Source organism: Loxodonta africana, chromosome 15 (genome assembly GCF_030014295.1).
Source record: "Loxodonta africana isolate mLoxAfr1 chromosome 15, mLoxAfr1.hap2, whole genome shotgun sequence".
NCBI lineage: Eukaryota > Metazoa > Chordata > Mammalia > Proboscidea > Elephantidae > Loxodonta > Loxodonta africana.
This window is the reverse complement of record NC_087356.1, coordinates 63,704,638-63,720,149: the sequence shown is the minus strand read 5'-3', so window position 1 is coordinate 63,720,149 and position 15,512 is coordinate 63,704,638. Positions and strand designations below refer to the sequence as shown.

Sequence of the window (15,512 nt, the reverse complement as noted above, 5' to 3'; positions counted from 1 at the left end):
TCTGTAGCCAAGAATATTGCTGTGTAATTTTAATCATAATACACATGAATACCAGAATATTTGTGGATAACAAAAATATATAATGTGGAAAATAACATTCGTTCTAAAAATACAAGTACAAGTCAGCTACAATATCAATTCTATCTATGACAACAGGTCGTTTAACCAATGCAAAAAAATAGAGGATTCAAACGAAGTTCCTACAATTTTTAGTACAGGTGTAGTTTGTGCAAGGTGACTAGAAGTGCTGACCCTCAGATATCCTTGCACACTCTCTAGGATAATAGAATTGGAATTAACAAGGTGTCCAGTAACATTACAGATGTGAGGCTGAAAGTCCAGAACAAAAACTGTTACTAAAAGAACTCTGAAAAATTCTGAAACTTTTTACAATTGCACTATGCCTACAGTTTTTGTCACCTCCTTCTCTGTCTTAGTGCAATTGTAAGTAATAAAATCCTTGAAACAGGAAAGGCTATACAATTGTATCAGAGACAGCAAGAAAGAAATGCATTGGTCACACAGTATCTCACTCTACATTCCACATTACGTGGGAAAGACACACACACACACAAATAATAGGGAGTATTATCTTTACACAGAAAAGAAAAAAGTCAAGTGTCTCCAACTGATAAAAGGAAAAACAATCATATTGGGCTACCTTGGGACTGGGATGACCCTGGAGTCCAAGAATAGGTCAATATGATTATGTTCATGGTGAGAAAAGACATTAGAGTAAAAGCCCCTCCAAGAATACTTCAGAAAGAAAGATGAAGAGAAGAAAAAGACAAAGAAAAGGAAGAGGATGAGGGTGGGGAAAAAAAAAAAGCATAGCAATGGAGGCAGGGACTAAAGCAGCACTGCTGCTTGTGCTCTGTTTGTAAACCTCTTCAGAGTTTCATTTTAGAGCAAGTTTGACATCCTTGTTTCTGAGGCTATAGATGAGGGGATTCAGTATGGGTACCACATTGGTATAAAACACTGAGAAAAATTTTCCCTGTTCCACAGACCCAGAAGATGATGGCTTGACATGAGTGAGCATTCCAAATCCATAGAATAGATCAACAGTTATTATGTGGGAGCCGCAGGTGCTGAAGGCTTTGGACCAACCCTTAGATACTGACATGGGGAGGACATTGAAAAGAATTAAAGCATAAGAGAGAAAGATACTGAGGCTAGATGTTATGACAACTGTGCTTACACCAATGGAAACCACAAGCTGATTCACATAAGTGCTGCTGCAGGAGAGCTGGAGGAGGGGGAAGATGTCACAAATGTAATGGTTGATGATGTTGGAGTCACAAAAGATCAACCTGATCATACACCCAACGCACACCATGGCACAAGCAAACCTGACCGTGTAAGAATCACACATCAACAGGGAACACACCTTAGGGGACATGGTGACCATGTACATCAATGGCTTACAGATAGCCTGGTAGCGATCATAGGCCATGGCTGTCAACACATAACACTCAGAGTTAACAAAGAAGCAGAAGAAAAATAGCTGAGTCATGCATCCTGCAAAGGAGATAATATTCCTCTCTGAAATAAAGCTCATCAGCATTTTGGGAGTAAAGACAAGTGAATAACAGAGGTCAATGAAAGACATATTGAATAGGAAAAAGTACATGGGGGTGTGAAGATGAGAATTCAGGCAAATCAGACTAATTGAGATTAAATTCCCCATCACAGTGACCACATAGTTCACCAACAACAGAAAAAACAGGGGCAGCTGGAGCTCAGTTTGCTCTGTTAACCCCATAAGGATAAACTCAATCACTGAACAGTCATTTTTCATAGCCATTCACTTCACCAGTGTGATCTGTGGGAACAGAGGTAGAAGGTGGCATTAGCAATGAACTCTCGTTCTCTATCTCCAGAGGGAGAGCTGGAGTTGCTGGTTTATAAATTCAGAATTGTCCAGAGGTACAGCAAGGCATCTCAGAAGCATGATTCCTATGGTGATACCTGCAAGTTCCCCATTTTTCCTCTCCATTTTACCCATATTGTGAGTCTCTGTACCATAAAGAATGCTGGTAGATCCCCAGTGCGATTTCTTTTTTTCTACCCAGTGGTATGCCCCAGGTCCTTCCTTCTAAGGGTTAGAGCTGAAAGGAGCAATAGGGGTGGTCTTTTCCTGTAACTTCGATTTATGTAATTGAGGGTTTGAAAGGAAATTATCAAGGCAGAGGTGACTCAACATTCACCTTCCTTTTCCTGTAGGCTTCATTGCTGCTGGGCCTCCCTCCCCACTGCCTGAGGGGAAAAAAATTGATGATAAAGAAGGCAATATTCATGAGCTTAGTCCTCAGTCTTTGACATGCTAGAAGAGGGATTCTAGGGCATTCTTCATGATTTCTATTTGAGAATCGGCCCAGAAGCTGCTCTTCACTTGAAAGGAGATAAACAACAACCTTATATGAGCCTATGAAACAATTATCTGGCTTCAACAGGAATGTATTTCATGCCCTGTAGTTCCCGAGAAATGGATGAGTAGAGCAGAAATTATTTTCTCCCTCATGATTTCCTCCAAAGTTTGATGATACCGTCTTGAGGGCAGAAATTACTGAGCCTGTCTTTGCATCCTGTGTTATAGAACTAATACTGGATCCATCGAGACTCAAGGATCTACTCAGTTTATAATTTCACACCAGGAATTCTGAATCCCATGTTCAGGGGAATGATTAGCCTCCTTTGTCACTTCCCTGATTATTCTCTGGAGTCTATACACAGCTTTTAAAATGGAAGGGGCATAGGCAGTTGCCATTCATACAAACCTGTAGTTTTTCATTAGTGAAATATTAAAACATTGCTTTAAAGCTATATGTTGTGAAATTCACCTCAATAAAGAGATGTTGTAGCAAAATGGTTAAGAGAGCGGGCCCTCAACAGTCAGAGGATAAACCCAGACTTCTCCACTTCTAACTGTGATAAGAATTTTAGATAAGTGATTTAACTTCTTGTATCCTCATTGGGGATTAAATGAGTTAATTCACATAAAACTGTCAGAATTGTGCCTGGCACATACAGAGAGCCTGCCAGTTGTTAGCATCTTTCCTTTCTCATTATCCACCATATTTATAGCACAGGTTTCTCAGCTTGCCATAATTGACACTTTGGACCTGATAATTCTTTGTTGCGGGGAACTGTTCTCAGTATTAAAGGATAGACAGCACCTCTTACCTCTAGTCGTTATAGAGCAGTAGTACCCCTCTCCCAGTTGCAACAACCAACTATATTCTCACCTGAGGACACATCCTCTACTGTAAAAAGGTGAATATAAAACATGAATAATCTTGTATCACACTCACAGCAACACCTATTAGAAAGATTTTTCTCTCTGTACTGTTTTTGGTGAACATTCTTGAATATCTTTCACCTCGCACCCACATATAGCATACCTCATATATAAACCAAGCTCAGGACTTCTTCTGCTCCTTTAATGGGCACATAAAAAAAAAAAAAAAAATAGGGCCATAAGTACCAGCAAGAGAAGGAGGCTGTTGAAACAATGTTGGCTGAACTTTGTGTCTGGGCTACCTGCTCATGTGGCCTACTGGTGCCCTCTTTGTTATGCTGGAATTGAACACACAGTACTATTTCCATCTACTGGTCCCATGTAACTTGTGACATGGTAATTTGACAGAACCCAGTTTCTAATGGGCAGATCCAGATATGTTCTCAGTTAGGGTCTTGTAGTTTAAAATGCCTAAATCTACCAGGGTCAAAAACATACAAGAAGTTATTTCTTAAAAAAAAAAAAAAAGGCATATAATTTTCCAGTGTGAATGGCATGGCCTAGACTCAGAGTCCCAGGGGTCTGCATAGTGAACCTGTCACTGGGGCTTGCTATAAAATCCACACTCCATCTTTTCCCACTGCAAACAATTTTTTTTTAATTTTTATTACACTTTAAGTGAAAGTTTACAAATCAAGTTATTCTCTCACGTAAAAACTTACATACACCTTGTTACATACTCCCAATTACTCTCCCCCTAGTGAGACAGCCCACTTTCTCCCTCCACTCTCTATTTTCATAAACATTTCGCCAGCTTCTAACTCCCTGTACCCTCTCATCTACCCTCCAGGCAGGAGATGCCAACATAGCCTCAAGTGTCCATCTGATCCAAGAAGATCGCGCCTCACCAGCATCCCTCTCCAACCCATTGTCCAGTCCAAACCATATCTGAGGAGTTGGCTTCGGGAATGGTTCCTGTCCTGGGCCAACAGAAGGCCTGGAGGCCATGACCACCAGGTCCTTCTAGTCTCAGGCAGACCATTAAGTCTGGCCTTATGAGAATTTGGGGTCTGCATTCCACTGCTCTTCTGCTCCCTTAGGGGTTCTCTGTTGTGTTCCCTGTCAGAGCAGTAATGGGTTGTAGCCGGGCACCATCTAGTTCTTCTGGTCTCAGGATGATGTAGTCCCTGGTTCACGTGGCCTTTTCTGTCTCTTGGGCTCATAATTACCTTGTGTCCTTGGTGTTCTTCATTCTCCTTTGATCCAGGTGCGTTGAGACCAATTGATGCATCTTAAATGCCTGCTTGCTAGTGTTTAAGACCCCAGACGCCACTCTAAAAAGTGGGATGCAGAATTTTTTCTTAATACATTTTATTACGCCAATTGACTTAGATGTCCCCTGAAACCATGGTCCCCAAACTCCTGCCCCTGCTACACTGGCCTTGGAAGCATGCAGTTTATTCAGGAAACTTCTTTGCTTTTGGTTTAGTCCAATTGTGCTGACCTCCCCTGTATTGTGTGCTGTCTTTCCCTTCACCTAAACTAATTCTTATCTACCAACTAAATACTGAATAACCCTCTCCCACCTCCCACCCTCCCTCCTCTCGTAACCACAAAAGAAAGTTTTCTTCTCACTTTAAACTATTTCTCAAGTTCTTATAATAGTGGTCTTATATAATATTTGCCCTATTGCAACTGACTAGTTTCAGAAAGCATAATGCCTTCCAGGTTCCTCCATGTTACGAAATGATTCACAGATTCCTCACTGTTTTTTATCGATGCTTAGTATTCCATTGTGTGAATATACCATAATTTATTTATCCATTTATCTGTTGATGGGCACCTTGGTTGCTTCCATCTTTTTGCTATTGTTAACACTGCTGCAATAAACATGGGTGTGCATATATCTGTTGGTGTAAAGGCTCTTATTTCTCTAGGACATACACCAAGGAGTGGCATTGCTGCAATGTATGGTAGTTGTATTTCTAGCTTTTTAAGGAAGCACCAAATTGATTTCCAAAGTGGTTGTACCATTTGACATTCCCACCAGCAGTGCATAAGTGTTCCAATCTCTCCACAGCCTCTTCAACATTTATTATATTGTGTTTTTTGGATTAATGCCAGCCTCATTGGAGTGAGATGAAATCTCATTGTAGTTTTGATCTGCATTTCTCAAATGGCTAATGATCGTGAACATTTCCTCATGTATCTGTCAGCTACCTGAATGCCTTCTTTAGTGAAGTGTCTATTTATATCTTTTGCCCATTTTTTAATAGGGTTATTTGTCTTTTTGTAGTTGAGTTTTTGCAGTATCAAGTAGATTTTAGAGATCAGACACTAATAGGAAATATCATAGGTAAAAACTTTTTCCCAGCCTGTAGGTAACCTTTTTACTCTTGGTGAAGTTTTTGGATGAGCATAGGTGTTTGATTTTTAGGAGCTCCCAGTTATCTAGTTCTCCTTCTGCATTGTTAGTAATGTCTTGTATACTGTTTATGCAATGTATTAGGGCTCCTAACATTGTCCCTATTTTTTCTTCTATGATCTTTATTGTTTTAGATTTTATATTTAGGTCTTTGATCCATTTTGAGCTCGTTTTTGTGCATGGAGTGAGGTATGGGTCTTGATTCATTTTTTTTGCAGATGGATATCCAGTTTTGCGAGCACCATTTGTTAAAAAGACTGTCTTTTCCCCATTTAAATGTTTTGGGGCCTTTGTCAAATATCGACTGCTCATATGTGGATGGATTTATGTCTGGATCCTCAGTTCTGTTCCACTGGTCCATGTATCTGTTGTTGTACCAATACCAGGCTGTTTTGACTGCTGTGGCAGTATAATAGGTTCTAAAGTCAGGTAAAGTAAGGCCTCCCACTTTGTTCTTCTTTTTCAGTAATGCATTATTTATCTGGGGCCTTTTTCCCTTCTGTATGAAGTTGGTGATTTGTTTCTCCATCTCCTTAAAGAATGTCATTGAGATTTGGATTGGAATTGCATTAAATGTATAGATCGCTTTTGGTAGAAGAGACATTTTTATAATGTTAAGTCTTCCTATCCATGAGCAAGGTATGTTTTTCCACATACGTCAGTCTCTTTTGGTTTCTTGCAGAAGTGTACTGTATGAGTTTTTTACATCTCTGGTAAGATTTATTCCTAAATATTTTATCTTCTTGGGGGCTACTGTAAAAGGCACTGATTTGGTGATTTCCTCTTCAATGTCCTTTTTGTTGGTGTAGAGGAATCCACATGATTTTTGTATATTTATCTTGTATCCCGATACTCTGCTAAACTCTTCTACTAGTTTCAGTAGTTTTCTGGAGGATTCTTTAGGGTTTTCTGTGTGTAAGATCATGTCATCTACAAATAGAGATACTTTGACTTCTTGCTTGCCAATCTGGATGCCCTTTATTTCTTTATCTAGCCTAATTGCTCTGGCTAGGACTTCCAGCACAATGTTGAAAAAGAGTGGTTATAAAGGACATCCTTGTCTAGTTCCCGATCTCAATGGGAATGCTTTCAGACTCTCTCCATTTAGGGTGATGTTGGCCGTTGGCTTTGTATAAATGGCCTTTATTATGTTGAGGAATTTTCCCTCCATTCGTATTTTGCTGAGAGTTTTTATCATGAATGGGTGTTGAACTTTTTCAAATGCCTTTTCTGTATCAATTGATAAAATCATGTGATTCTTGTCTTTTGTTTTATTTATGTGGGGGATTACATTAATGGTTGTTCTAATGTTGAACCATCCCTGCATACCTGGTATGAATCCCACTCGGTCATGGTGAATTATTTTTTTGATATGTTGTTTAATTCTATTAGCTAGAATTTTGCTGAGGATTTTTGCATCTACTTTCATGAGGGATATAGGACTGTAATTTTCTTTTCTTGTGGTGTCTTTACCTGGTTTTGGTATCAGGGATACGGTGGACTCATACAATGAGTTTGGTAGTATCCCGTCCTTTTCTATGCTTTGAAATACCTTTAGTAGTAGTGGTGTTAACTCTTCTCTGAAAGTTTGATAGAACTCTGCAGTGAAGCGGTCCGGACCAGGGCTTTTTTTGTTGGGAGTTTTTCAATTACCTTTTCAATCTCTTCTTTCATTATGGGTCTATTTATTTGTTCTACCCCTGTTTATGTTAGTTTCGGTAGGTAGTGTATTTCTAGGAATTCATCCATTTCTTCTAGGTTTTCAAATTAGTTAGAGTACAATTTTTCATAGTAATCTGATATGATTCTTTTAACTTCAGTTGGATCTGTTGTAATATCGCCCATCTCATTTCTTATTCGGGTTATTTGCTTCCTCTCCTGGTTTTCTTTTGTCAGTTTGTCCAGTGGTTTATCAATTTTGTTGAATTTTTGAAAAACCCAGCTTTTGGTCTTGTTAATTCTTTCAATTGTTTTTCTGTTTTCTATTTCATTTAGTTCAGCTCTAATTTTTATTATGTGTTTTCTTCTGGTGCCTGTGGGTTTCTTTTGTTGCTCTCTTTCTATTTGTTCAAGTTGTAGGGATAATTCTTTGATTTTGGCTCTTTCTTCTTCTTGGATGTGTGCATTTATTGATATAAATTGGTCTCTGAGCACCACTTTTGCTGTGTCCCAAAGGTTGTGAGAGGAAGTGTTTTCGTTCTCATTGGATCGTATGAGTTTTTTTATTCCATCCTTAATATCTTCTATAACCCAGTCTTTTTGGAGCAGGGTGTTGTTCAGTTTCCAAGTGTTTGTTTTCCCTGCTTTTCCTGTTATTGATTTCCACTTTTATGGCCTTATGGTCAAGAAGATGCTTTGTAATATTTCAATGTTTTGAATTCTGCTTTTTTTTTTTTTTTAAGGCTTGCATTAAGACCTAATATGTGGCCTATTCTAGAGAATGTTCCATATGCACTAGAAAAGAAAATATACTTGGTTGCTGTTGGGTGGAGTGTTCTGTATATATCTATGAGGTCAATTTGGTTGATTGTGGCATTTAGATCTTCCATGTCTTTATTGAGCTTCTTTCTGGATGTCCTATCCTTCACCGAAAGAAGTGTGTTAAACGCTCCTATTATTATTGTGGAGCTGTCTATCTCACTTTTCAATGCTGATAGAGTTTGTTTTATGTATTGCAGCCTTGTCATTGTGTGCATAAATATTTAGTATGGTTATATCTTCTTGGTGTATTGTCCCTTTAATCATTATACAGTGTCCTTCCTTATTCTTTCTGATGGATTTAACTTTAAAATCTGTTTTGTCAGAGATTAATATTGCCACTTCTGCTCTTTTTTGATTATTATTTACTTGATATTTTTTTTTTCCATCCTTTGAGTTTTAGTTTTTTTGTGTCTCTAAGTATAAGGCATGTGTCTTGTAGGCGGGATATAGATGGATCTTTTTTTTTATTTCATTCTGCCACTCTCTGTCTCCTTTTTGGTGAGTTTATTCCATTTACATTCAGGGTAGTTATGGATAGGTATGAATTTAGTGCTATCGTTTTGATGTCTTTTTTTGTGTGTTGTTGACAGTTTCCTTTTTCCCACATAATTTTATGTGCTGTGTAGATTATCTTTATACATTGCCGTTTACTCATATTTGTTTTTGGTGATTTTGTTTCTGCTGAGTCTCTATTTTTTTCTTGTATTTTATTTTGGTGAGTAGGATAGTTTGTTTCCTTTGTGATTACCTTATTATTTACCCCTATTTTTCTAAATTTAAAGCTAAAGTTTATTTCTTTGCATCCTCGTATCTTCCTCTCCATATGGAAGGTGTATGATTACATTTCTTAGTCTATGTTTATTATTCTAATGATGTCTTCTTTTATATAATAACATCACTTTTACCCTGTTTTGAGCTTTTTTTTTTAATATCTTGCTTTGTTTTTTAGATTTCCGTGTGTGGGTTGACTTCTGGTTCCTCTGACCAGTGTTCTAGTCTTGGAATTATTAATTTTCAAACCAAAGAATTCCCTTTAGTGTTTCTTGCAGTTTTGGCTTGGTTTTTACGAATTCCCTAAACTTGTGCTTATCTGGAAATGCCTTAATTTCGCCTTCATATTTAAGAGACAGTTTTGCTGGATATAAGATTCTTGGCAGGCAATTTTTTTCATTCAATTTTTTAAATATGTCATCCCATTGCCTCCTTGCCTACATGGTTTCTGCTGAGTAGTCCGAGCTTATTCTTATTGGCTCTCCTTTGTAGGTGACTTTTCATTTATCCCTTGCTTCTCTTACAATTCTGTCTTTATCTTTGGTTTTGACAAGCTTGATTATAATGCATCTTGGTGACTCTTTTAAGATCTACTTTATGTGGAGTTTGATAAGCATCTTGGATAGATATCGTCTCATCTTTCACAATATCAGGGAAGTTTTCTACCAACAAATCTTCAACAATTCTCTCTGTGTTTTCTGTTATCCCTCCCTGTTCTGGTACTCCAATCACTTGTAGGTTATTTCTTTTGATAGAGCCCCTCATGATTCTTAGGGTTTCTTCATTTTTTTAAATTCTTTTACCTGATTTTTCCACAAATATATTAGTGCCAAGTGATTCATCTTTGAGTTCAGAAATTCTAGCTTCTACTTGCTCACTTCCACTCCTCTGACTTTCTATTGAGTTGTCTACTTCTGTGATTTTATTGTTAATCTGAATTTCTGATTGCTGCCTGTCTATGGATTTTTCCAGCTTATTAAACTTTTCAATATATACCTGAATAATCTTTCCAATTTCTCCAATTGCTACATCTGTGTGTTCCTTGGCTTGTTCTGCGTATTGTCTCATTTTCTTCCTGATGTCTTGAAGGGTTCTGTATATTAAACTTTTGTATTCTGAGTCTGGTAATTCTAGGAACACACTTTCATCTAGAAGATCCCTGGGTTCTTTGTTTTGAAAGCCCATTGAGGTGATCATGGTCTGTTTCTTTATGTGACTTGATATTGACTGTTGTCTCCGAGCCATCTATAAGTTATTTTATTAGTTTTTGCTTGTTTACTGTGTCATAGCTTCTTGCTTTGTTTTGTTCTATTATACCCCTATGGGTTGCTTGAGTGAGCTTGCTTGATTATTTTCACCTTTGGAGCTCTGATGTCCTGTGTCCAGATGGCTACAGCTGTTATTCGGTATATCAGTCTAGGAGTCCATTCAGTTTTCTTGTATGAATTCAGCTCAGGTTTCCAGGTAGCTGATCATCAAGTGTGTGGTACAGGCTGTGTCCTACAGTCTTAAAGGAGCAGGGGTGATTGGTGTATATACCGGTATCTGATTGCAGCAGGGGGTCATACTCTGAACAAGGCAGGGGGCTGAGAACTGACCCCCGAGTGTGTCTGAGGTAAGCGCGCCCCTGTTCCCTAGAGCTTGCAGGTGGGTGGCTTCTGCAGACAGACTATAGGTACCCAAAGGTTTTGGTGGTAAGGTCTGGGAGGTAGCAGTTATCTTTGGACCCGTGTCGTGGGTGGCCGGGTAACCTGAGTGGAGCTACCATTCCTTAGGTCCCTGATGTGGGTGGGGGGGGCTTGTTTAATACACAAAGCAATGTCAAACATCAAACATCTACCTCTCCACCACACAGCTGAAATGATTGGAGTTTGCCAACAAGGGCCTATTCTCCTGAAATAGTCCCAAACAGGTCCATTCAGAAGGGAAAGATGCTCAGAGTCCATGGATGGTTTATGCCTGGACAGGAGCTGCTTCTGTCCTGAGCTCCCCTGGTTAGTGGATCTAGCAAATTATCTTTTCCCTCAAATGCAAATTTTTTTCCTTCCCCAAGGCCAGGAGGACGGCTCTAGATGTTCCACAGTGCGTATATTAGGCCCAGAGAATTCAGCAGCTGAAGCCGTTTTGTGGGTGGGGGGCCGAGTTAAAATATACACAAGTACTTAGCATTTGCCGAGAGAGCTGTTCTCCTCAGGTTCCGGAGGTGTGAGTGGGCTGCATGGCTGGCTGCTTCTCCTTGAGGAAACTGTGGCTGAACACTAGTACCAGCCCGCCACCGCCGCTCCAGGAATGGTGCCTGAGGTTTCCCTGTGATTCAGGTCCAGTAACTCCTTTCCACTTCTGAACTGTCCCTTCCTCCCCCCCACCTCAGTTCGTTTTCTAAGCTTGCCTTTGAAGCTCAGGGCTCCCAGCTTGTCACAAATATACTCGTTTCACTTGTTTATTCGAATCTTTGTTGTAACGAGGGCTCACTGGAAGCAGCCGTCCATTCCGCCATCTTGGCTCCTCCTCCCTGCTAAGTTTTGAAGGCATAATGTCTGCTGGTTTTTATGACCCAAGTACAGGGCTGCAGAGTTGCCTGCTGCACAACCTCTTTTCTACTCTGAGCTCTGCTCATATGAACTGACTTCCATGTCACCCACTGTATGAGTCAGAGCAGTATTCCTAAGAGTGGAATATATTGACTCCCTAACCCTTCTTTGTGATAAAGGATGCAACAATTTCTCTTACTTTGGAAGAGATATCCCAGCATGCTTATAACTACAGGACACATACAAGTTTAAGTGAAACGGCAGATTTCTCAATTTTTGTAGAGTTTACTTTCCTTCCCTGTAGTGCATAAGTCTTACCATTGCTTCCAACATACTAGCAATGTCTTGTTTATAGTACCTAGTCAGAAATATGACATCAGTGCCAAAGATCAATGTTATGTTTGGTAGGATGTCCAGATGGTTTTGATCTCTTCAGAATATCTCATAACAGAGGCAGAGGAGATAACATATCCCAAGTAAAAGTACAAATATCTAATATATCCATTCCACTTGAATGCAAACTCATTTTGATTTTGTTTTCTGATTAAACTAGAAAAGGAAGTTTTGTCAAATGTTTGATTTCATAGTATATATCTAGACCCTTATTAATCTGTTCTAGCACTGATGACATGTGTGCTACAGCAGCTCTTCAGAATGAGCACGTTATTATGTTCATAGCTAGCACTGAGTTTCTGTGTATGGAGATGGAAAATATGGTAATGGATGTTGGTGATGGTTACACAACATGATTGATGTAAATGATTTCACTGAATTGTACAAGTGAAAAAATGTTGAATTTGCAAATGTTGTGTTACCTATATTTTTAAAATAATAAAAATATTTTTAAAGTTAACCGTGTCAATATGATATATTTTATAAACTAAGAAGAGCACACTTCTTTGAAATTCTTACCAAAACGTATAATTTGAAATTAGTTATAAGATAGCTTCAGAAAAATGCAATCTAAGAGACATTCTACAAACAGAGTTGGTAAGAATTCTTTGAGTCAATATAATGTTAGACAAAACAGATGAACTAAATCAAATGGGAGAAGACTGAAAAGACAGAATATCTAAATACAATATGTAATCTTGGGTTGTCTTGTGGGTCAAAATTTTTAGTGGTTGCCAAGGGTGGGAGGAAGTGGGAAAGAGGGAGTCTGGTGGGCACTGAGGTTTTGTTAAGGGGGATGGAAATATTTGGAAACAGGTAGTGGTGGTGGCTGCACCATATGATTTATGTCATTGATGTCACTGAATTCACTGTAAAAATGTCACTGTGTAAAATATTTAAATGACAAATGTTTTGTTTTATAGATAAAAAAATTGCTCTTGGTTTGATTCCAACTCATAATGATCCTATAGGACAACACTGAACTGCCCCGTAGGTTTCCAGTGAGTGGCTGGGGCATTCCACCCACCAAACTTTAGGTTAGCCACTGAGCTCTTAAACACTGCACCAGGGCTCCTTTATACATTTGCTTACTACAATAAAAAAATGAAAAAAAAAATTAAAAGGCTATTGTTGGAACAGTTGGTGATATTTAATAAGGTTTGTATATTAATTACTAGCATTATATCAATATTCTGATTTTGATAACATTACTGTGGTTTTGTAAGCAGTTGAGTGAAGACTATAGAGGAATCCAATAAAGTATCTTTCAATTATTTCATAAAATAAAAAAGTTTAAAGGAAATTAAAATAAGAAATTGTAATGGCTTTATTTTCATACTGCATTAGAGAGCATAAAAAAAAAGCAAACCTCAAGGTTCATTCATTATTATTATTATTTTCTTAATTATTTTCTATATACTTAATTTATTACTGTTACTGAAACAAGAAAATTCTACTCAACAAGTGATTTTTCACCTTCCAATATATCACATATTTTCAATATACAAAATCAGAAATAAAGGAACTGGTGCTATGCTAAAGATAAACATTACCTTACTACTGATACAAAGTTTAAGTAAGGGCAAAAAAAGTTTCTGGGAACATATGCTATTAATATTAATATGCATTTTTTTCATGATGAACCTCACTGGATTATCAAAACCATGTCCAGAACATTTCATCTAACCTAATGTGCAGTGTTTTCCTTTAAGTGATATATACTAAAAATTCACAATAAGAACTACACGCTCTTTTTCAAAATATTTGCTGTCAGTGGGTGCCATTGAGTTGGTTACTACTCACAGTGACCCTATATACCACAAAGTGAAACACTGCCCAGTCCTGCACCTCCTAACAATCATTGTTATGCTTAAGCCCATTGATGTAGCCTCTGTGTCAATCCATCTCGTTGAGGGTTTTCCTCTTTTCTGCTGACGCTGTACTTTACCAAGCATGATGTCCTTCTCCAGGGACTGATCCCTCCTGACAATATGTCCAAAATATGTAAGACACATTCTCCCCATCCTTGCTTCTAAGGAGCATTCTGGTTGTACTTCTTCCAAGAAGGATTTGTTCATTCTTTTGGCAGTCCATGATATATTCAATGTTCTTCCCCAACACCAGAATTCAAGAGTCTCAATTCTTCTTTGATCTTCCTTATTCCCTGTCCAGCTTTCACATGCATATGATGTGATTGAAAATACCATGGCTTCAGTCAGGCATACCTTAGTCTTCAAGGTGACATCTTTGCTTTTCAATACTTTAAAGAGGTGCTGGGCGGCAGATTTGCCCAGTGCAATGCATCTTTTGATTCCCTGACTGCTGCTTCCAAGAGTGTTGATTGTGAATCCAAGTAAAATCAAATCTTTGACAATTTCAACTTTTCTCTGTTGGTCATGATGTCACTTATTGGTCTAGTTCTGAGGGTTTTTGTTTTCTTTATGTTGAGGCGTGATCCCTACTGAAGATTGTGGTCTTTGATCTTCATCAGTAAGTGCCTCAAGTCCAGTTCACTTTCAGCAAGCAATGTTGTATCATCTGCATAACACAGGTTGTTAATGAGTCTTTCAATCCTGACGCACCATTCTTCTTCGTATTGTCCAGATTCATGGATTATTTGCTCAGAATACAGATTGAATAATTATGGTGAAAAGATAAAGCCTGACTCATTCCTTTCCTGACTTGAAACCACTCAGTATCCCCTTGTTCTGTCTGAACAACTGCCTCTTAATCTATGTACAGCTTCCTCATGAGCACAATTAAGTGTTCTGGAATTCCTATTCTTTGCAATGTTATCCAAATTTGCTATGATCCACACAGTTGAATGCCTCTGCACAGTCAATAAAACACAGGTAAACATCTTTCTGGTATTCTCTGCTTTCAGCCAGGATCCATCTTACATTAGCAATGATATTCCTGGTTCCACATCCTTTTCTGAATATAGTCTGAATTTCTGTAAATTTCCTGTTGATATACTGCTGCAGCAGCTTTTGAATGATCTTCAGCACAATTTTGCTTGTGTGTGATAGTAACGATATTGTTCAATAATTTCCACATTCTGTTGGATCACCTTTCTTGGGAATAGGCATAAATATGGATCACTTCCAGTCATCTGGTCAGGTGGCTGTCTTCCAAATTTCTTGGCATAGATGAGTAAGCACTTCCAGTGATGCTTCCATTTGTTGCAACATCTCAATTGATATTCCATCAATTCCTGGAGCCTTGTTTTTCACCAATGCCTTCAGTGCAGCTTGGACTTCTTCCTTCAGTACCATTGGTTCCTGATCACATGCTACCTCTTGAAATGCTTGAATGTCGACAAATTCTTTTTGGTGTGTTGACTATGCATATTCCTTCCATTCTCTTTTGATGTTTCCTGCATCATTTAATATTTTCCCCATAGAGTCCTTCAGTATTGCAACTAGAGGCTTAAATTTTTTCTTCATGTCTTTCAGCTTGAGAAACACCAAGCGTTTTCTTTCCTTTTGGTTTTATATGTCCAGTTCTTTGTACATGTCATTGTAATACTCTACTTTGTCTTCTTGAGCTGTTCTTTGAAATCTTCAGTTCTTTTACTTCATCATTTCCTTCTTTTGCTTTAGCTGCTCGACATTCAAGAGCAAGTTTCAGAGTCTCCTCTGACATCCATCTTGGTCTTTTCTTTCTTTTC

The 15,512-nt window shown here is 38.3% G+C and overlaps 1 protein-coding gene across 1 annotated transcript; it reads right to left on the bottom strand.

Moving 5' to 3' along the window:
• Positions 1 to 898: 898 nt before the first annotated feature.
• LOC100666031 (olfactory receptor 143-like) lies at positions 899 to 2,079 on the bottom strand. The gene has a single exon (XM_023541206.2). The coding sequence runs from the start codon at positions 1,805 to 1,807 to the stop codon at positions 899 to 901; it is 909 nt and encodes a 302-aa protein (XP_023396974.2). The 5' UTR covers positions 1,808 to 2,079.
• Between the last annotated feature and the right edge of the window lie 13,433 nt (positions 2,080 to 15,512).

Coding starts and splice junctions, on each gene's coding strand:
- LOC100666031 (XM_023541206.2), bottom strand. CDS start 1,807: ATGGCTATGAAAAATGACTGTTCAGTGATTGAGTTTATCCTTATGGGG.